Here is a 23673-nt window from a genome sequence, read left to right on the forward strand (position 1 = left end):
GATTTTTAATCTTTTTCTGTGATAATAAAATTTATGAAATAAGTCTTGTAGGTACGATGATATTGTTGCTAATTTAATATGCAATTATGTAATTTTATGCATAGGGAAGCATTTTCTTCAAATTTGATAAGTATTCTTTTGAATCGCGTGGTTTATGCTTGATAAACTGTGCGATATTTTCTTTTACATTTTGAGGAATAGTTTATAATAATATCAAGTTAAGTTTATAATAATTTTTAACAATAAACAGAGACATCTCTGGATAGAATATCTCTCAAATTAAGAAATTAATTTTTATTGAGACTCGACTATATTAAAACCATCATTTATTAATTCTTTTTTACTCTTCTACTCTTTTTAAAAGTAGAGATGTATATATAAATCTACTCTTTTTAAAAGTAGAGATGTATATAACACAGTAGTATGTTTCAATTTTATACAAAAGTAAAAGAAAGAAATAAGAAAACCTCCCCTGACATAACCTTGACACAATACAATGATATGTTTTAATTTTATATAAAAATAAAAGAAAGCTAAAAGAAAACCCCCACTTGACATAACCTTGAAATAGCAGAATATGTTTCAATTTCATATAAAAATAAAAGACCCCCATTTATTTCTGCCCAATAAAGACAAATCATTGTTTCTCCCGACGCGTTCCTCAAGCTGCGATTCCCTCTTAACCGCGTGCAAAACGCGCCGCGCAGCAATTAGTATCCGCACGGCTGAGAAACGACACTCTGCGTTCGTCGTCATTCGCGAAACGAGGCTGCTCCAACGAGAATTGTCTTTTGATAAATAAGACGAACGGCGTTGTCCCTTCTGCCGGTGGTTCGCGGCAGGACTTTTATTTCGAGGCGGTTCTCCCCCGCGGTTGAATGCGCGCGGCTCAATGGCCGCTTTTGTTCGTCGTCGTCGACGTCGACAACGCGGAAGAGCGCCATTAGCGGCTACATAGTCCTCGAGAGTTTAATTTTGTAGCGCGACCGGGGAGAGAGAGAGGGAGAGAGAGAGAGGAAGTCTGGAAGCGCGCGGATGCAACTGTAACGCGAGAGCGACTCTGCCAAAGATCGCTTAATTTCTCGCTGCGTACGTTCGAAACCGGGGAGAACACGGCCATTCGGGAGCACCCTCTCGGCGAGTCGTACCAAAAATACATCGTTTTTGGAATTCTGCTACGGAAAATAACACGGAGCTGAGGGAAACGCGATGGATTCCCAAATGACCTCGCTCGTGCGTTCTTCGACGCGTTAACTAGGATTATTAACTGCATTAATTAGCTCTTATTTGTCGTGAATATTTTTCTGAATAGTACCAGACAATTCTTCCTTCTTTTATTGTCTTTTTGTACGTTGATTTCTAGACTTTGATAACTGAAGAGATAAATTTGATTTCAATTCAAAATAAATGAATTATATTCATCTTTAGTAGTAGTATTATCGGTAACAGACGAAATAAACTTGATTTCAATTCAAAATAAATTAATAATATTCTTGCATGAGATGTCTATCACAAAACTGACTCATTAAAGTGCAAGGAGTTAAAAAAAGGGGGTCTCGACGTGTCATTTGCTTTCGGATTTTTCAGGCGATTTTAGACGAAACTTTTACATAGTGCAAAGAATACCTGTCTGTGGTACTCCGAACATGGCAAAAATAAGAGAATAAATATTTCATACAACATAGTATAATATAATACAATATAAATAAATAAATAATCTACGTAAATATTATATTCTACATAATAAACAACTAAAAAGTGTGAAAATTTTGTTTCGACTTAATCGAAATATTTGACTCGAGAATCCCATGCAAAATTAAATTTTTCCCATAACCTTCAATTATACAAAAATTTTGCGAAAAATTGGAGAAACAAAGTAAAGCTAGATCTATCGATTGCTATAGAAATCATTCGAATATGTCACATACTAATCGAGAGACGAACAAAGTTAAACAAATTAACAAGAATTAGTAGAAACATTTCGTTCAGAGTGATATTTAAATTCGCCAAAAAACATTTTTCGGAATTTTCCAGGACGCGCAACGATACAATGGCGACTTCCGAGGGGAAGGGGGCAGATCGCCGGGATATCGCGGAATATTTGCGGGAAGGTCGGCCGGACGTATCGTCCGTTTATTTGAATTTCTTTCCGGTCCGATCGCCTATGCAAACATCGAAGCGCTCGAGATTGGTAACGATCACTTCGTGTATTGGCCTACTTTTTTCTTCTTTCTCTTCATCTTTGTCTTTCTTTTTCCGCTGTTTCTCCTTCTCTTTCTCTGGATCGCGATATGGCCGTTGATCGTTTCGCGCGCGCGGCCGTATCTCTTTTTGTTTCTCGAAACGTCGAACCGTGCTCCCGGGCCAGATGGCCGCGATTAAAAAAAGGATTTCGCTCTAGGCCCGCGCGGCCGTTTTTTACGTTTCTTATGTCTGCATCGGGATCTCTTAAACAAAAACTTATAAACAACCGGCACGGCTAGATCCGCGCGGTCTGTTTGCGCGGATCGCGCGGATTCGTTGCGATCTACATATACTGTAAACTGCGAGCGACGGCGATTTCGCGATATTATGTCATACACCACGTGGTTGGTCGATTTCAAACAGTTTTACATGTTTGTAACATTCTTATATTTTCATAACATTGTTATACTTTCATGACATTATTATCATAGTTGAAAAATATTTATCTTGTCTGTTTTATTTGTTTTCTTCATCGCGAAAGGTATCTAGTGTTTAAAGAATTGTATAATAATATCTCAATAATAGATAGCAAATCATTGGTTGATCAGGCAAGTAATTGATAAGCAGTTTTATAAGCTTACGGTTGATAAAATTAAAAAATTATCGATGCGGTAGCATAGGACCATAAGTCGAGGATTAATCGAGAATCTAAATAGTAAAGATCGAGGAAAATTCAGTTCGGTTAATGGAGGTTTTACTGTAGTAGAATTTACTCTGTGACATTATAGACAGTACACAGTAGACTTGATAGGTGTCAATGCACTTCGAGCTTTCGATCATTAACCCTTTGCCGTGCCTAACGCTCCAAAGCGCTCGAGATTTGAATGTCTGCTGTCTGTTGGAACGATTTAAAATGCTTTATTTGTATTAATATATTGAAATATATTATATGAGATTTTATGTATTCTAATATATATATTCAAACATATTTATATGGAATTATATATGTTCCAATATATATATATATATAGAATAGAATATTATATAACAGAATATTTATATATATTCATATATTATAACTTTTGTATTACAATTATCTTATATATTATAATTTATTCCGTACCATGGTTCAAACACTAGGTAGAATAATTAGGATCACCTTATCGCAAAAATGGATTAAAAATCAAATAAAAGAATAATTTCAACGACAACTCACTTTATTTCTAACAACCCTTCTTCTCTAACTAAAAATAAAATTCCGCTGTCAATAACCTCAATAACAACCAAATTTTCCATAACTTATTTTGCATAACAAAACGTCAAACACCGACGCGCGCCACCGGTTAACAATAATAGTTAAACAAGCTATAAAGTATAGAAATAATTAAACAGAAACGGCGAAAGATTAATCGAACGAAACACAAATTTATTGTCTCATCTATTTAATGTGTTCAAAGGTGTAAGAATGTTTGTCAAACCGTGTATTCTCGGGCGGCGAGAAATCATTGTCCTACTCGGCGTGGAAGGTCTCTTTCATCCTTATTTCGTGTACGGTCTCGGTCAATATTTTTTCTATCGGCCGAACACGAAAAGACGCGATACACACGTTCGTCCTACCGGCGGCGTCTCCAATCAAGGAATCCAAGATTAGATCTAATAGGTTACGGGAAATGGATTGAAACATTTGTTTTCAGAGAAAATACGGACACTGACTCACGGAAGTATTCGTGGGCCTAGTATTTGGCATCAAACGATCACGGAATATTCTTTTTTAGAACGCGCATCCGAAAATCCTCCGCGGCGGGAACCAGTCTCCGATACGAGCTAATTATTTTTTTATTTCGAGGCCCGTTGAAAACGGAGAACCCGTTGAGCAAAAAAATATATCATTCATTCAGCTTTTTAGTTAGTTATTTGATGCGTAGGGGAAATTACTTATTAGTTATAAAAGTTTATAATTCTAGTCTGATCTAATTACTTATTAGTTATAAAAAATTCTAATTCTAATACTATCTAATTTTATTATTATATTAGTTATAAATCCTCCGTATATGATGCTTTAAGGGTGAATATTACAAATAATTTCTCCTGATCGCTATACACCTGTAAATATTATTTTATACATATAAATACAATTCTTAGATTATTGTTCTTTGCAAATAAAATAATAGGAAACTCCACAATATTATTATAACAATAAATAAAGTCTCTAAATTGTACCCTTATTACCCACCCTCTCTGATCTAAAATATTTGCCTCTTTATTCTTCCTTTTACAATTTATTATTCCACAAAATGGAATATTCACATGGTGTTAATATTTACATATAAAATTCTTTAAAATATACTATTATAAAATCCAAAAGTGTCGAAACCTACCCCATAATAAAATTAACTATAATACGCACATTTTTAGCTCTAAGTTCAGCTAAAGAAAAACGATATCACCGAATGAATTCAACAATTATACAAAAATTGAACAAATTAATTGCAGAGAAGTAACTAAGCTAACATAGCAATTTAAAGAAACTATAATATAAAATATAATATAAAAATAACTATAATATATACATTTCTAACTCTAGTATCATTTGAAGAAAGACGATATCACCGAATCAATTCAACAATTATACAAAAATTGAACAAATTAATTACGAAGAAATAACTAAGCTCACATAGTAATTTAAAGTTGAAATTTTCAAATCGTCTCTGTGCGGAATATTGTCGACCTAAAGCACACAATGCGTATAGCGAAGGAAATGAAACGAGTCCGGTGTCCGAGGTAAGATCAATGCATTCAACCAATCGCACGTGTTTATTGGTCGCGCATCGCGTTAGCCGAGAATCCAATTACGACGATGCGGACACGATGAATAAACGTTTCGCCGTGTGACGGATATGTCGAGGGAGCGGGGCGGGCCGCGCCGGTGACGGAAAGAAGGCATGAATCCAGGTGGATAAGGGGCGCCTCTATTCGCAGATAAGAGGGTGAATAACCGGGGATAAAAATACTGTCGGTGTGGAGCGCGAGAGACGAAAGAAGGAGGAGGAAGAGAGGAGAGAGAGAGAGAGAGACGCGACGGCGAGGGTGAAGCGGGTGAAGAGCGGCACGGAGGGGAGGGCTGTGCTGCTAGTTGGACCGTTGGACGTGGTTGCCATTAGATCGGGATCGGAATGCGCTATGCGCGCGCTCGCCTTGGTCTGCCTCAAGCCTGGTCCAAGTGTCCGGCCGCAGCCGCGGAATAAATGACCCACAGATCAAATGGCCTCCTATTCGTCCCTAATTAACACTTTCGCAGTCGGTACGTTTCTTTCGGGCCGACGATTCTGGAACCGCGTCGCCGCGGGCTAAGATCGACGATTAACGTTAAATCTGGGGTCTAAATGAGACTGCAACCGCCTCGTGGAAACTGCAAAGCGGAATTTGTTTAAATTGTTCAGTCTAAATTGTTCAGTTTAAATTGTCGATTTTTGTGATAGCTTCTTTTTGCGTAGAGAAATATAGATAGCAATTTTTAATAGAGGAAGCTTTATCACTTGAATAATTATGAAATAAATGATGTAGAAATGGTCCTTTGACTAGTGGCGTAGGTTTAGTATTAACAGTGTTAATACTACTTACAGTTCTTTACACTAAATCCACCATGATTGGTTAAATGACCGGTTACAGATTTTTTATTTAAAAATTATTGCAGTCATAGACCTACTGCTGTTAAAAGTTGTTGAAAATATTTCTATATTCAAGCACATACTATTGTAAAAGTTATGAAAAGTTTGAATAAATTCTGTCTTGTCGAACATAAGAATTTAGTTATTATAGTCTCTTTAATTATTATAGTCTCATCAATTATTATAATCCCTTTAATTATTACAGTCTCTTGAAACATTATAATAGAAATAAACAAATATACGAAGTACTAAAAAACACCTATTCCATATTAATTACAAAAAATAACAATAGAAGATTTATTCTAATTTAAAACAATTATAATCGTAACATTCGTCGCGAGCCATACATGAACTATCCATAAATGTATCTATCCGTAAATAACCATATCTTTTCAATCGGAATAATCGTAAATTAGAAAATAAATGAGGCGTCAATTCGCTAGCGAAAAGATCGGAACTCCGTGACAGGAGAAATCGATGACACGTCGCGCGAAGTCATCTCGTATTATCTCTTGCTACAGATCTCTCGCCTTTAAAAAATTGTTCACTGTCGTGGAAAATGTTATTCGGTCTCTCGGACAGAATTTTCATAATCGAATAACGGTGACAATTTTGAGACGACGAGACCTTGACTTTATGACAAATCACGAAAACCTTCGTGAATATTTCGCACCGCGTTGGAAATGATTCAGCTGGCTGCCATCCACTTTTTGTCTGGACAAAACCCTTGAAAAGTGGTCGCCGAGTGGACGAGCAGCGAACGACGGGAATCGAGAACGAAATTTCGTGAATCGTTCGATCGATCGAACTGTTATAAATCGCGGCGGATAAGCGAAATTAATAAAATTGTCTTTTTTGGAATATTCTTTTAATTTTTGTAGATTGCAGAGTATAGAGATGAGAACCTTATGGAAGTAAATGCGGTGTGTCGTTTATACTTTCATTAGCCGTCGATACGGTGGCTGAGACACGACGGAAATAGACATCAAACCAAACCATGCGAAAACTCCGCCGACATTTGAATAGGTTAGGATCGCATTGGCGTAAGTCAGATTTTCCTCATTGCGAGAAGCGAGGGGTGTTATCGTACTTTAACGCGTGTATTGTTTTCTGGTCGAATTTATCATTAGGGTGATTTGTAGTTAAGATTATTTAGAGTTAATATGATTTGTAGTAAATTTGTAATTTATTACAGATATTTAAACCAATGGTTTAGCACCGTCCAATAAGAGTAGAAAATAATTTCTTTATCAGTACACGCTTTATAAAATGTGCTCCAAAATATCATTTCGGGATAACTTAAGAATCCACCAAATTTTGACAATAATATAACATTGTCACCCTTAATTAAAATCAATTAAATTAGATTTAAATGAAATTAATATTTAGTCAAAATTATATACGAAAGAAAGTAAACTATAAGATTACATAAATTATATATAATCTACAAGAATCCCTTTCTCAAATAAATTCCAACCGGTTAAAAACTTAATCAACCTATAAAATAATATAAAACTTTACTAAAATTTACATGGAACCTATAATAAATTTATATATAATTTCACATAAAATTATATATAATTTTTAAATATAAAAATTAAACACTTCAAACCATGCAAAGCAAAAAATCTCTCGGCCGACTGCCATCAAGATCAAAGTCTCCCTGAAAGGGAAACTGCACATTCAAAACGGCGCAGGCCCCCTTCGCGGCTGCAATGGACATGGGGGTTAATCAAAGGTAAGAAAAACCAGGCAAAAACTTTATTAATAAACTGCGTTAGTAGGCAAAACGGCACGTCGGTTAATCGATCAGTTGTTCACACAGGTTACAGGACACGTCCATTGAGGTGTTCCCAGGTGATTGTTCCGTACCGTCACAGTGTTTACAGCGCTTCGCCCTCGGCTCAGGCATTCTGCGGTGACCTCGTGACCTCACCGATATTCCATCGTCGGTCCCTGTACACTGTTACACACTGCTAACACACAGAGATAAAATATAGACACGGTCACGCGCGTACGCAGCCACGCACGTGCACTCCTCTAGTCCTCTAGGCCTAGGGGTTGGTCGCGCGCGTGCAGCCGGCGACGGGATCGCTGCCGGCGCGAGAAGGGGGCGCGGGGTGATACGGTCCTCTTCTGGGACGGCCTGCGACTCTTCCTCGTCCTCCTCTTCCTCTTCGTCTGCTTCGGGATCACGCGGCCGCAGTGGAAGCCACCGTTTCGTCGACAGACACATCGGCCTATCCGCGAACCTCCCCGTCAATGGCCCGGCATTCCTTGTCCAGGCCTCATCGATCCACAGACATCGCTGCCCGAGGCTCGATCATCGCCGGGAGATGCTCCTGGATCGCGTCGATCATACGTCGGGATCCAATAAATCACCGGCCGGTCATCTTTGATCGCGTTACAGTCGGCCAGGTTGCTTGGAAACTAGGGCTAGGTCACTGGTACACTTATGCTCTCCGAACGACCATAGTCGGCTACGGGGTGCTTTATGGTCCAGGGCGGAAGTCGACGGCTTCGAAGATTCACTTGGTAGTTTATAGAGGACTAGAGGTTTGAACAGTTTAGGGGATGATCACTAGGGGCACTTTAATTTATGGCAGTACTTAGATTCGTAGATTGAAGAGACTCCTAGTCTTTGAAGGCTTCTTCTGTGATGAGATGAGGGCGATTGTTGTCAGGTCACAAGAGATTCTTTGGTTGGTCACTGCGTCAATTTCGTTTATGGTTTTAATGTTTTTAAGGAATAGTTGTTATGCTTTTGGAGATGATATACGCTTGGTTGTAGCTATTCTGTGTTGTATTTGGTCACTGCGGCGCTTTCGTTTTGGTCCTCAATTTTGGTGCAGCTGCAATTGGGTCTCCAGTGCTGGTTTTGGCAGTTTTTCAATGCTGTTTGTTAATGTTAGTTAAGGATTCAACTTTCTTTTGTGACACTAGAAGTTTTGGCAGACTCGGAGAGATATCCCTAGATCGCACCTGGATGATGCAATGTTTTCCAAAGCGCACTTTGAGTTAGGTATAAATTCCTTTCTGACTCGAGGTTGAACACTTTTCGGAAACAGAGCTAAGTCCTTGCTGACTCACGATTTATTCCTTTTTTGATAAGATTTAAATTCTTTTTGAGTCACGACTTAAATTCTTTTTTGAGTTTACATTAAATCCTTTTCTGGCTTAGATTTAATTTTTTTTCTGACTCAGATTTAAATCCTTTTCCGAGTCAAGATGTAGATTCTTTCTGACTCAGACGAAAATATTGTTCCGACTCCGTCTCAAACTTAAATCTTCTTTTCATTGAAAATTAAATCCACTTCTGTCTCACACTTACATCCTTTTTTCACTGATTAGATTAAATCCTTTTCCAACTCAGATATAAATCCTCTTCGAACTCAGACTTAAATCCTTTTCCAATGCAAATTTAAATCCTCTTCCAACTCAGATTTAAATCCTCTTCCAACTCAATATTAAATCCTCCTCCCTTTTAAATCCATTGAACTATTAAAAGCCGTACAAGCGTCGCCCCTCGGCAAGTTCACGCTAAAAACCAGGTCACTAAAGTCTAAGTCCTTATCCTACGGTGTTCCCTCTATCGTAGGACGATCCTCGTGGTCCGCAGTCTGTGTGAGCATTTATGTACAACGACGTCTCGAGAGAACCGGCTACTAGGCTTTACTTCTACAGGGAATGGAACGTTCTCTCGCTGCAGGAATGATACGTTCTCGGCTTTTCGTTCTACCAAGAGAACAGCGATCCACCGTACGAATATCCGTTCATTTATCTCGCCATGTTGCTCGGCAGCTATGTCTCCCGGTCTTCTACATTTTCATCGAGCAGTTCTCTCTCTCTCTTTCTCTCTTTGCGACAGCCTCTCCCAGACTCTCTCCAAGATTAATTAACAATCAGTACGGGCCGACAGCATCGATTTTCAGCTGCCCTTAATATTCCTCTTCCTCCATTTGGTTCTGGTTCATCGGAGCCTCGGTTCATCGGAGTCTTGATTCATCGGAGTCTCAGCGCATCGTGTCTCGTTAATCAAACTCGGGCATGTGTGCTTCCTGGTTCGCTGTTCACCGGTGTCGTTCACCTGTTACCCTCAGAACAGCGTTCGCGCCGATCACTGAGTACGACCACCCAAGAACTCGATGCCAGTTGGACGGGGTAGTTTTTGGACAGCAACCCCTAACGAGTCTGTGGGCTCAGTTTTAGCAGTTCAGTAGTCAGCCGTTTTGAAGACAGCCGTTCAGTAGTTAGCTGTCCAGTTAGCCATCCAGTTCAGTTAGCCTTTCAGTTAGCCGTTCAGTTAACCATCCAGTGAACTATTCACTTGGCTGTTTAGTTAACTGTTCACTTAGCTGTCCACTTCGCCATCCAGTTAGCCGTTCAGTTAACCATCTAGTTAACTGTTCACTTAGCTGTTCAGTTAACTATCCACTTAGCTTTTCCAGTTAAGTATCCGCTTAGCTTTTCCAGTTAAGTATTCGCTTAGCTGTCCAGTTAACTATTCACTTAGCTGTCCACTTAGCTATCCAGTTAACTGTTCACTTAGCTGTCCACTGAGTTGTCCAGTTAACTGTTCACTTCGCTGTCCAGTTAACCAACCCTTCGAGAACCCTAAATATCCTAGTCTGACTAGTTCCTCGTTCTCGTGGTCCGTCGCGGTCGCAACCCTCGACAACCCTCGAGTCCACCGCGCGACGAGACAGCGTTGACACTCGAACAGCTTCGATGTTCCTGAGGCTGCGGACGTGGGATAGCGGTTCCCAGCACGTCGATCGCGGGCACAGGCGGCTTCGCACCGATCCACCGCGAGAAAAACCGGATCGCGGGTTCAAGAGATACGGAGACGCGGGGGTGCAACGTCGGGGATCGTTCAGCGATCTCGTTCGAGGACGCTGCGTGGTCTGTTCACATCGCGAGGTGGAGGGCGTCTAGGTCGGCGCAGCGCCTCGCAGCCATGTCGCACACGCACTGACGGACGCTCGACGCCGGGACGCCGTCTTCGGCCGGACTCGGTCCACCCTCTCGGCAAGCGTCGGGACGCCTCTGGCCGGGCGCCAGCGACCGAGCTGACTCGTCGGGACGCCGCCGCGCGGCGCTCTCGATTCGGCCGGAACACCGTCGCGGTCGTCGAGATAACGACGGTGCTCTTCTTCCTTCGTCCGAAAGATCGCGACCCTTTAGGTGACCAGGATAAGATGTTGCAGTATCTTTTTTTTTCTGCGAAATGTAGGATTTGTTGGCCACCCCTGTATCCTTGATGTTGTTCCTTTTTGTTGCACCGTCAAACTTATTGTTTTAAAAACAAATTTAAGAGTAATTTAAGCGATACGCTTTCTGGGGTATATTGGTTTGGCAAATATATTTGTAGAGGTTTTATTTTGCGCGTTGATCACCAAAGTTGTGAGATATTCCGTAAGAGCTTTTTCAGATTTATAAAATTGTTGTATTTGGTTTTCGGAATAATTTAAGTCTTCGTAATTTTTTATCCAGGAGGCAAAAATCCAGGAGACAAAAATCGGTATTTTTAATCGGCATTTTGGCAGGTCAAAGTTGCCTTTCTTTAACTTTGCAAATTATTTCTATACGGTGATAGTAGTACCTAGGTCTATACACGTTGTCTTTCTCTTTTTTAGCACGTCATACTTTTTACCAATTCTATTTCAGATTCGTAACTTGCAACCCCTAAAAGTATCGAAGCCATCGAAGACTTACACGAGAAGAAGGAAACGGAAAAAGCTCACCCCCGATCGAGAGCGATCGGTTTCTATGATCGACGACGCACGCACATTAGAAGGCAATACATGCCTTTCTATCTAACAATCTATTATTCAATGGAATTGAAAATGTTATTAAAGTACTATTCTGTAGGAAATTATAATGATAAGTGTCTCTTTTGTTGTAATAATTTGTAAGAAGAAAGGAGATTATTTCTATTTATCGTACATTTATATTTATTTAAATGTTTATCGTTTTACAGACGCGTCGAGGATCTATTTAGACCCCGCATGGAATAATTGTTAACTGAATGCCAAGTTTCTGATAATTAATTTCAGTATTTATATGTTTCATTGAAGCTTGTGAAAAATCTAGAAGGAAAGTGTAATAAATACGAAGAAAATCGTAATAAATGCGAAGGAAATCGCAATAAATGCACTAAAATCGTAATAGAAATGACAAAAATTTATAACTGAAAAAATTCGTCAACTAAGACTTAGAATGACCGCACAGAGTTCCGCGCAACGCGATGAAAATCGGTGCAGCAATCGGCGACCTCGGGTTTCGCGAAAACCCGGTCGAATCTGCGGGTGCCGCTGATTTACGGATGACAATGACGTCTAGCTGCGTCGCTGGTGCCAAAAGCGCCTCCAGCCGCGCGCGAAACATTCCTCGAAACCCGGTTTCGCGACGATTAGGCGAACGGCTGTTAAAGTCCGCTCGTATAACAACGGCGATACGCGGCTAGAAAACAAGGCGGCGTACGCGGCCCGGTTCGGGCCGCAGGGTTGGAACAACGATAGGGGACGCAAGGGAGACACAACGGTGGCGAGACGGTAACCGCCGAGTAGGCGTTCATCTCTTCGTTTATCTTTCGCGAGCGGTGACGTCATCGCGCGCCGCATAAAGGAGACTCTAAAAGCGAACAGATGGCCTTTATAGTTTCACCATAGAGCAGCGTCGACGCTCACCTACGGGCTCGAGGAAGACGCGTCCGCGATTTCTGATAACTGGATCGCGGCTTTTTACGCACTTATGGTTGTTTTCTAAAGTAATTGAAAATCTTGAAATATGTTAATCTATTATTTAATTGAATTGAGAAAGTTATTAAGGTGCAATTTTCTTTGAAACTGTGCCGAGAATTTTGAAATTGACTTATTGTAATGAAAAGTCTTTTGTTGTTGTAATCATTTCTAAGAAGAAAGTAAATGACTTTTATTTATTGTGAATTTATATTTATTTAAATTTTTAACGTTTGAAAGACAGGATCAGGGTCCATTTGAACGCAGAATGTGGTAATTGTGATCTAAATGTCAAGTTTCTGACAATTAATATCAATTTTTATAGATTTTAGTTAAGCTTGTTAAAAATCCTGAAGGAATACTGTAAAAATATAGATCGATAAAAATTGATAAACAAAAAGATAGATGACAGTGAGTATAATTAGTTACATTTTATAAGAAATGTCCGCCATTAGAGGGTGAAATGAGTAGTTTACTTTGAAAGTGACCTAAGTCCATTTATCACTTTTTAACCACAGTAACATTTACATTACTCACTCAACAATTTTTATTATCTCAACAGAAATTATAAACTTCTTAAAATCACATACCTATATATTTTTTATCCTTTTTAAACGCAACCCCTAAATATCACAATTCCGATAGAAATAGCCTCAATTCACTTTCCAAATAGATGACACAAACATCGATCATATATTGAACAAAATATTTAATAATAATACATAGAAGTAATAACAAAATTCAAAAGAATCAAATAAAAATCATATTTAATAAAAACTAAATTAACAAAATAAATGAACAATTGCAATTACGACGAGCAATTATCAAAAAATGAACAATTATTTGATGATTGAACTATAGTAGGTCAAAACGACCCAGCAACCGCGAGGATTAAAGAACACGTCGCTCTCGATCGAAGCAAAAGTTCCGCCGTAAGATTATCCTGTACATATACGATCCTATATACATATACATATATCCTATATACATACACGATCCGCGTCCGATTATCCTCTATGATCCGCGTAGGCGAGTGAAAGCCGAAAGGTAAATCGCGTATCTATACCGTTGCCAGACACCGTCGAACAGCTGTAGCACGCGATCCGCGATGAACATTAGCGCCGGCTCTAGTTCAACGAGCCCCTTGGTCACGGTAGCCCGGCGCAATTGTCGGAACGAGCTCGTCTGTCGGATCGGTCGCCGCACGGGTACGCGATGAAATAGCCAGTTGTTAACCATGGGGTCAGGACTATCGCCGTGAAATTTACGACGGTGCTTCGCGAAACTTCAAAGCTTCATCGGGCATGCTGCCGGAGAAAGCGAGCGAGCCAGGAAGCGGCAGCGAAAGCGAGAGTGAAAAAAGAGCGGGGAAAGGGGCAGCTGGTGTTACAGCGCTGTTAAATCATTGATGCATGTGATTAAAATAAAAATCTTAGTGCACGGAACTATTTTTAGTATAAAAGAAAAATAGATATTTACTTTGATTATTTAATGTGAAATAAAATTAGTTTAATATAAAATATTACTCAAAATAGGGAAAATAAAACAGTGAGATTCTAATGTATCTTGAATAATTTTTAAAAGAATTTATGATTTATCCTCAATTATTTTTAATAACTTGTGTAGTGAAGTATGTACAATCGCAGCACATCGTAACTTGAAAATTAATATAAAGCGTCAAATAGCGTGTATTTTATTTTTATTATTAACTATTATATTAAATATCCATAGCATCGGAAATTGAATGGAAAATTCAGATTCGCAAAATTAAAAAATTGTATTCCAATAAAATATTAAACAATATAACTGCGAGTGACTTCTCTACTTTTTTAGCTGATTTGAAAAATGATCTCAGAATGTGTAAAAATCTAAACAAACGGTGGGACAATTTTTAACATATTTATTCAAACTTATAGCGTTTCCATTTGACATAACCCAGAGCATTCAATATATTATAAAAGATGACTATTACAAGTCATGAAGAATCATGCAACAATTAACAGCTTCTAACAATCTTCCAAATATAAACAAATTCGCTAAAAATTATTTCGAAACCTGACACGATAATTGTTAGCGGCGCCTCGGCGTCGCCGTTCGACCGCAAAGGGTTAAAGGCCCGTATTTATACCGACCCGATCGCAAATTTCGCGCGCACCGTTTCTCGCGGTTAAGTGCGATCGTTAAAAACCGGGGGGGGGGTACGCGCGCGAAGGAAGCGCGCGGAACCCGGGCTTTTTCCGAGCATTATTTCTTACGAGCGCCGGTTTAAATGCAAAAGGCGTGCGCGCGGCAGAAGAAACGTTTTTCGGTGCCGCGGCTCGCGGACGAGCAGTTTTATCGCGCCGCTAACAAATAAACGAGAGGGGACCGTGGAGAAGAACGCCGGGAAGCGGGAAGGCCGGGCGAGGTTCGAGGAGGGGAGGAGGAAGTAACGAAAGTTCATTTTATTGACTGTAGGCCGTGCAAGAACGTACCTTACAAGTTAATAAAGTCCCAGCTTTTCCTCGTGAACACGTCTGCGCCGGCTCTGCGTACCCGAAACAATCCCTCGCCGGGTTTATGGCGCCAGCCTTCCCCTGAAACGAACCATAGATTATGTTATGGCAACGACTGCGAGCCGTAGATTTGTAGGGGTGCGTTCGCTCGGGCGTTGAATTGCGGTGTAATTTTATTTTTGTTGCGGCTTTGTCTTTTAACAATTTGCGCTGGAATTCGAATTTTATTTCGAAATATATTTTTCTGATATATGTATAGCATTTTCATATAGATTATTGTGTTTTATGCATTTGATATTGAATTCTGTGACTCGTGCAACAATGTTATATGTTTTCGAACATTACGCAAAAATTGAAAAAAATTGCCGAAAATTGCCCAAAAATGACCAAAAAATCGCGAAAAATTGCCCATTGAACAAAATTGTAAACAAAATAACACCGGCGCTCGAAACAAGCGCGAAGGGTTAACTCTTTACACTGGAAACCATTTTAACTGTAAACGTGAAATAATTTTCCTGACCTATAGTAACTCTATAGTATGTGGTAAAGTGCACTTTTACGCATAAGTAACTGATTCTCGCGACTAATAGCAACAGTTCCACTATTAAACAATTTTTTCCATCGAAGCTTCATTGTTATAAAAATTATTTTGAAACGTAATAGAATAATTTAACACGTTGACTGCCAGCTACGAGTTATCTCGTAGCTTCTTTACAGATCAATTTTGTACATCTACGACAAAGGTCGTACAATAAAAGCGTAAATATGAATAGTTGGCCTCTGGAAAGAGAAGAAAAAATCAGGGTTGGCATAAATGAACAGAAAATTTATTAACGTATATGTGCAATAATTAACGTTTTTAATAATATAATATGATTAAATTAAATTAGCTTCTGGGACCGGAATCCTTGAAAGTGCCGTGGCAGTCGACGAGTTAAAAGTGGTGCCTCAGAGTTACCGTTCGAGTGCAAAGGGCTAAAGCGCGAGGCGTAGTCGAAGCCGGCCGCCTTCTAAATAGCACAATAGAATGATTTCGGTGGTACTCGCAGAGCAGAACCGGCTCGCTCTCGATCCCGGCAAGGACAGGAGTCGCGTCGAATTAACTGCGTAAGGTAACCAGCGCGAGAAGCATTGCCTAATGGCAAGGTACCGAACGACCTAGAACGGCCTTCGGCGGCCACCGCGGCTACGCAATGCTCGACCAACCGCGACGTAGAAGGCGGTCGCAGCTTAAAACGATGCCAATCCTTCTGCTTAGGCTTTTTATTGGCCGCTCCGTCGAACGCCGTGTGAGAAAAACCGCCGCGAGAACCGGCCGCGATTTATGACGTTTTCATGACATTTTCGCGACAATCCGCGCACCGATAAGCAGGGTAATACCAATATAAATATTGTGGTTTTATGGGGATAGATAATTCATCCACACACTTTGCGCTTTGTTTAATGAATTATTTAATATAATATAGTAGATGAATATACAGTCTAAATGCACCGAACAAACTAATTGACGGAATGGCGCACGTTACAATCTAGTGTGGTGTGATTAACTCGCCGGTCTATATTATTATTATATATTGTCTATATTATCTAGATTATTATTTGGTTCGATCTATATTATTCGGAGAGGATCGCAGCCCGCGAATTTGTCTGATGCGACGACGATGCCAATAGGCGCGAATTTATGGCATACGGTCTCGCGTCGTCGCGATGACGATTGATTTTAGCCGCGGCTCCGATCACTATATTCTACGATTTTCTGCCTCGAAGTCGAATTTTGGACCGCGCCGAAACTGTAGACTTCGAATCTCTATTCTTGGAGTGATTTAAGAAGTTCGAGCGCGTGGGCGCGTTGCCGAATAATTTATGTCGTTATAGGGTAATTGAAACTAACAACGTTTTATATTTTTGGAGGGTACGTAAAATTAATAACGTTTTTTATTTTTGGTCGGTAATATATTTCAGTTCGAAAGCTTTATTGTTATTAAGTGTTTCAATTATTATCTGTCAGAGTTAGTCAAGGTGTTATTTAAAAAAAAAATCTTACTAGAACAAATCTTTACCCAGATAAATTATGACATAATTTACTCGCTAGCGTCAAATCCTATTTTTAAATCTTAATTATCCCTCATCACACGTTTGAATAAAATTTGAATTAACTCCCCTCTCCAGCTGCATTCTCCTTCCACACCATATAGCAGTTTAAGAACTCGTCAACGCGCCGGCCGATCTTAATTGATTCGTCGATAACTGCTTCAAAGAGCCCCGCACCAAATAAGTGAAACAAGCTATACCGTGAACGATCAAACCGAACCCGGCGATCAGCCGCGTAAACATTGATAACCAGCCCACCCTTGCCCTTATCTCATCCTCGAGATAACCGGAACAGCCATAAGCACGGAACGAAACGTCGATGCATAATTCGCGACTGACAAATATTTCGCCGTTCGTTGAGATAAATGAAACACGCTGTATAACTTAAACAGACCCGTGTCCGACACCGTTTGCCCGCCGAAAAGAAACACGTCCCCGTCTCTCCCTGACCAAAGGGGGGGGGGGGCGTTCCTTTCCCACCGGATACCGTTCTTTTTTCGCCGTGGTCCGCTGTCAGGCCCCGAAATCTCGATACACGATTTCTGCATCATCCTGTACCCGCCGGCGTTAAAGCACGCGGCCGCCCCGGCCAGAGAAACACGAGCGACGGCCGTGAGGAACAAGTGACGTAAATATGCGATAAATTTGCGGTCGGGAAAGGCCGGGTTCCCCGAAACAGCACGCCCCGGGTATAAATCGTCGTCGTCGTCGCGCGCGCGCGCACGCCGCGTTTACAATACCAACAGCGCCTCGATTAATGTTTAACAAGGGTGTCCGAGTGAATTTCGCGGTCGGATCGGAAGCGAAGCTCCGGTGTCCTGAACTCGCTTTGTTTCTGCCTTGCCCGGATCCCCCGCCGGCGCGGAGGAGGGCTCTCCCCGAGAGAGCCTTAACCTAATTAAGGAAGACAAGACCAGCGTAAATCACCCGGCCAAGTGGCCGAGGAGAAAGCGATGACGAGAGATAAAGGCGCGAGGAGAGCCACTCTCCGGGATTTATCTCTCTCTCCTGGAACGATTCTTCGCCGGTCCTCGAGCGCTTCCTTGAGAACGGACGATGCGTTCTGGCATATTACTAGTAGATGGTTTAGATTGGGATTAGTACGTGGGAAATTCTTTTGTGGACCTGAATGATTTAGGGGTGCGAGAAAATTGTTCTGATCTGATCGTTGCACTCTGAGATGGTAGACATGTTTTTAAGTGTTTTCTTTTGTGGGTTGCGTCTTGTGGAAACGACGGTGTAACTGTTTTAATTAGTATATCTTATGTAAACTATCATTTGTAATATATAAGGTATTAAGTATAAAGTATAAAGTATAAAGTATAAAGTACAAAGTACAAAGTACAAAGTATAAAGTATCAAGTATAAAGTGTAAACTATAAAGCTAAACTATAAACCATAATCTATAAAACATAAACTATAAACCATAATCAAGAAAGCATAAACTACGAATTATAAACTACAAAAGCATAATCTACAAAATATAAATATTAAAAACTAGCATTTATAAAAATTTCTATCGAATACAGCTGACACAGTTTATGGAAAAAGACATTCGCTTCGCAGGGTCTCCATGGTTCGCATTAGAAAATGAACGAACAGAGCACTATGGTGGATTTCAACGAAGGTTGCACCGGTCGGCAGAAAGTGGACTTCACGCTTGTTTCCGTTTTCGGCTCCCTATCCGCGCACCTTGCTCGCGTCTCAGCAGTGTTGCAATTCCGAAAGAGACAGAGAGATACACGGCAAAAAGTTGACAGAGCAACGTATTGCAACTCTGCCAAAATGTAACGAAAACACCTATTTTCTTCAACATCGTTACGTTAAAATTTATTGTCGGAGTTTTGTGCTACAGGTTTATTGAATCTTCAATTTTACATTCGCATTAGGTTTAATAAAAATGTTTGCGAATTTGATTATTATGTATTACAATAATATTAATTATATATTATATTTTATGTATTATAATCGTTATGGACTATATATTATACTTTTGTTTCTTTGCAGTTATTATATTTTAGATAATTATTGTGTAAATTGAGGTTTATATGCTTTCAATGTTTTAGAAATTATTGCAATCTTGAGGCATTTTTGTAACAATGATATTCTTTAAAAGAAATGTTCTGTCTTCCTCACTTTAAATAATTATTGCCAAAGTCCCATTAGTTTCTATACTCTCAATGTTTTACTATACTTTTACTAAACTTTGTTATGTTATTGCAATTTTATGCTATCTTATTAACAATTTATTTCAATGTGTACTTACTTTATTTAAAGTGTATCGTTTAACAACTAAATAAAATAAAACTTGCACTCAATACTGTTATAACTCAACCAATAATTTAAACTTTTGCTCACAAACGTCAAAAAGACATAAAACATCAAAATTGTTCACGTCTTTTTACTATTATTATTCTTGAATTATTTTACGTGTTTTTACTACTATTATTCTTGAATAACTTTACGTATTTTTACTGTTATTATTCTTGAATAACTTTACGTATTTTCACTATTATTATTCTTGAATAACTTTCAGTTTAAAACCTTACAATCACCCCTATAATAGTAACATTTAAAGAAGTCGAAAAATGATCTTCAATTAATAAAATGAATCTAGTATTCACGCATGACAAATATACGTATACTATACACATTATGTACACACTCAAACATTACAATAATTTTCCAAAATTCCGACAATAAATGTCGTCCAATCGCGTCCAAGAAAATAGGTGTTCCGTTTCACAATGCATCGCGCGCTGCGCCGTAGAACCATTCGTTGCCAGCTCGCCAACTCGGGGCCGCGCGAATTTCAGCGTCCGCCCGCCCAGGTGTGTGCACCCGCCCTAAGGTGCACACGTGCGTTTCTACGCGCAGAGATTTATGCACCGAGCAGAGGTGAGAGTACGTAGGTTTTAACGAGTGCTACTATGACCCAGTTCGGCCCGACACGGAACGCTTACAAATTTCACACGCGCGGACGTCGTCCGCGACGACCGTTTCGACCCTTGGTACACTACTCTAATCGCGGTCTCGTTCTTATTATTATTATTCTGAATGCAGGAGCGTCATTTTGCTGAAATGTCATTTTACCATAAGTTTTTGTTATAGTTCTATTATCGTGGCATATATTATAATGGCATATATTAAGTGAATTTGTTAGCGTTGCTTGTTTCATGCGATGAACGTTCGTTCAATTTATGTTTCTGGATGAGCTATGATCATTGCATTTCTTCTGCTTCTTATACAGCTTTTTTCACTTTTTTAATTTTATTTTAGCTTATTTCGTTTCATTTAATTTCGTTTTACTTCGTTCCTTATTCCATTTCGTTTTATTTCGTTCCATTTCTTTTCATTTCATTTTATTTAATTCCACTTCTTTTCATTTTATGCCCCTTCACCAAAACTCCCTGAAACAAGAATACCGAAAACGCAATACGAATCTAAGCCGCGATCATCCCAAGAAAAATGAATCCACAGGAGACAAGATAAATATAAGGGATCCGAAAATACCGCGATCATATCGCGATCGTTATTAGTTTCGCTTTAAAAGCGGGAGAATTCAGTGCGACAGTCGAGAAGGAGGAACGTCTCGAAAGAAGAGGAGAAAAGGAGGCGAAGGGGGTGAAAAATATACACAGTTTCGATGATTCCGTCCGCTCTGTTCACGCGAGGAAAAGGCGAACGCGTGTCGCGAGTGTTCCCGCAAGTCCGCTGAGATGCGCGCACGTGACGCGCCGTCTGCCATTCCGCCTGCTAACTCGCAACGGGCTGTGTACCCGGCTTAACGCCCCGCGAGAGACACGCGAAATGTTTTTCTTGGTCGCGTGGACGTCGCCCGGGGAGAAAAAACGAGGGAAAGAGGCGAGCCACTAAGAGAGCAGGAAAGAAAGTGGGAAAGTAAGAGAAGTTTGTGGGTGTTCGGAGTTTTGGATGGGGAAGAGAGAAGGAGAGAGAAGGAGAGAGAGAGAAAAAGGGACGGAGAGATAGAGGTAGAGATACAGAGGGAATGAGAAAAAGAGAGAAAGAGAAACAGAGAAAAAGGGACAGAAACCGAGAGAGAAAGGGAGACACAAAACGAGAGAGAAAAAAAAAGAAAAAGAGGCAGAAAGTGAGGGAGACAGAGAAGAAGAGAAGCAGAGAAAAAGAGACAGAAAAAGAGCGAGAAAAAGAGAGCGAAAGGGACAGAAAACCGCGAGAAAAAAAGAGCGAAAGAGACAGAAAAAACGAGAGAAAAAGACAGCAAAAGAGAAAGGTAGAAAAATATAGAAAAAGAGCGAGAGAAAGAGGAAACTAGAGGGGGGGGGGGTATAACATAGCGTGAGAGGAGAGGGAAAGAAACGCGGACGAAAATACAACGAAATCGTACGTCGTTGCGCAGGAAACGGTGAATCAAAGAGACAGCCGTTTTCGGGGGATGTTTTTCTAACGACTTCATCCCAGCCCCTCCATCCACCCCTCCAGCCGTACGTGAACACGAAGCGGTCCGATTTAATAAATTAGCGCGTGTACCGTGTCACGAATGATAACAGTGTGCTCTTCTATAGCGGGGACAGCGATTTGTAGCGAACTTCACTTTTCCGTTGCTTTTACAGCCAGCAAATAGAGTTACGGCGAGACTTTCGAACGACCGCCGGAGATTGATGGCTTTACGTCACTATGGTCGCGTAGGTCTAACTCGCGGATGATTGCATGATTCGAATTTATTTTAACTAAGTAATTGCGGATTTAAAATAAGAAGAAAAATTCAATTCTTTTGCTTAAAAATATAATTTTATTCAATTAGACAAATCAATTTTGACGCTGCCTTTCTTTCAAGGCCTCATTTTAATGTACTGTATATAACATAAAAATCGTGCTTGCGATGATTGCTTTTTTGAAAATAATGTGATAAAATATGTCTGGGACACGCGCCTTGCCCTTCCATCTTTTAACTGTAATAAAAACGAAACTAAATATGCTAAAATAATTATAGCAGTCTACGTAGCCCGCACAAGGCGGTAGAAATGTAATTATCCCCGGGTATTCTTTGTAAGCCCGGGGAACATTGATTGATAAATAAATTTTATTTATACTTATAGTATATATTTTATATAAATAATCTATAGAGTTAATAGTAAAAAGGAAAAAGGATAAACGACGATCGAAGAATATTAAAACACTAGAAGGACTAATACCTTCTTAATCAATATAATTTCTCTTATTATAATTTTGCTATATATTTTAAAAAGGTCCCTCTGTGAAATCCTAGTAAAAAAAGAGAAACATGAAATGTACTTTTAATTCAAAAGAAAATACATTTCTCGGAAAGATATTATTAGGCTGGTGCATATGAAATATGGATTTTTAAGCGAGTATATAAAACTGCATCTTTTTTCAAAAGCTATTGATTTAATCAAAATGTGCCCCATTTGTTTCAATACACTTTTCCCAACGCGAATTTAATTCATAAATGTCTGCCTTCAAGAAATTCTGATTTTTCGGATCAATAAACTATAGTATGAAATTTTTCACACTCTCTACATTTACGCACTGTTTAGCCCATAAAAACTACGCATACATCGTACAAAACAATTGCGAAATTAAATGAACTAAAATATAAAATTTTATAAAATATAGATCTTTCGCCAAGCGACTTTCACTATTTTAAACATTCAGGACAGTTTTTACGGGCTAAATAGTATATAAATGAAGACACTCTGAAATATTTCATATCAGAGTTTATTAATTCTAAAGATCAGAATTTGTTTAAGACAGGCATTTCTGTATTGATATCTTGTTGAAAAGGGCGTAGTAAAGCAAACGGGGCATATTTTGATTAAATCAACAGCTTTTGAAAAAAGATATACAGTTTTTAATACCTCTCCCACATATAGTATATCAATAATTATTATTTTATCCTGCTCCATTTACCAATAAATAACAATAGTAATAATAATAATAATAATAATTGAAAACAAAAGACCCTTTTGCAAATCGACATTCAGCAATCGTTTGCATCTCGACGATTACATTGCTTGACTCGAATACACTGCGCACTAACTATAATCACGCATGAACAATAATCAGCGACCATTCGAAATAGCCATACTTCGTAGAATTGTTCTCCAATTAGCGGCGATTCCTTATCTCATTATCAGATACGAGACTTTCACTTTCGATTCGGTTTCACTCGGCGAACGCGTCGCGGTTAACGCGTAAAAATCGAGGGCGATAGTTTAGGTGTGCGCGCGCACGGGTACGGGTGTAACCGGAGTTTCGAAACGGTCACGCCGGGGCGTGTGAAAGCGTACGGGTTGAAAAAAAGGCACGTCAGTGGTAGCCCCCCCCCCTCCCCTCCCCGCGCGCCGGGGATCATTTTATTCGGCGGAGGGACGACGCGCGCCGTCGTTCTACGTAATTACGCGGGACGTCAGTCAATCCGGGCTGAAATGCCCGTCGGTCCATTGATAACATCAGCCGGCTGTCGATGGGCCGGTGCCCCCCCCCCCCCCC

At 39.8% G+C, this 23673-nt stretch overlaps 1 protein-coding gene across 3 annotated transcripts in view; it reads right to left on the bottom strand.

Annotated features, from left to right (window-relative positions):
* LOC144472335 (uncharacterized) overlaps positions 1-23673 on the bottom strand; it is a 362809-nt gene that overhangs the window by 290070 nt on the left and 49066 nt on the right. For 2 of the 3 annotated variants that reach the window (XM_078185317.1, XM_078185316.1), the window contains exon 3: positions 15067-15168. In XM_078185317.1, coding sequence (XP_078041443.1) covers positions 15067-15168 — 102 coding nt within the window. The remainder of the gene's footprint in view (positions 1-15066; positions 15169-23673) is intronic. The other variant, XR_013494410.1, reaches the window with a different exon arrangement.

This window comes from Augochlora pura, chromosome 7 (assembly GCF_028453695.1).
Source record: "Augochlora pura isolate Apur16 chromosome 7, APUR_v2.2.1, whole genome shotgun sequence".
Taxonomy (NCBI): Eukaryota; Metazoa; Arthropoda; class Insecta; order Hymenoptera; family Halictidae; genus Augochlora; species Augochlora pura.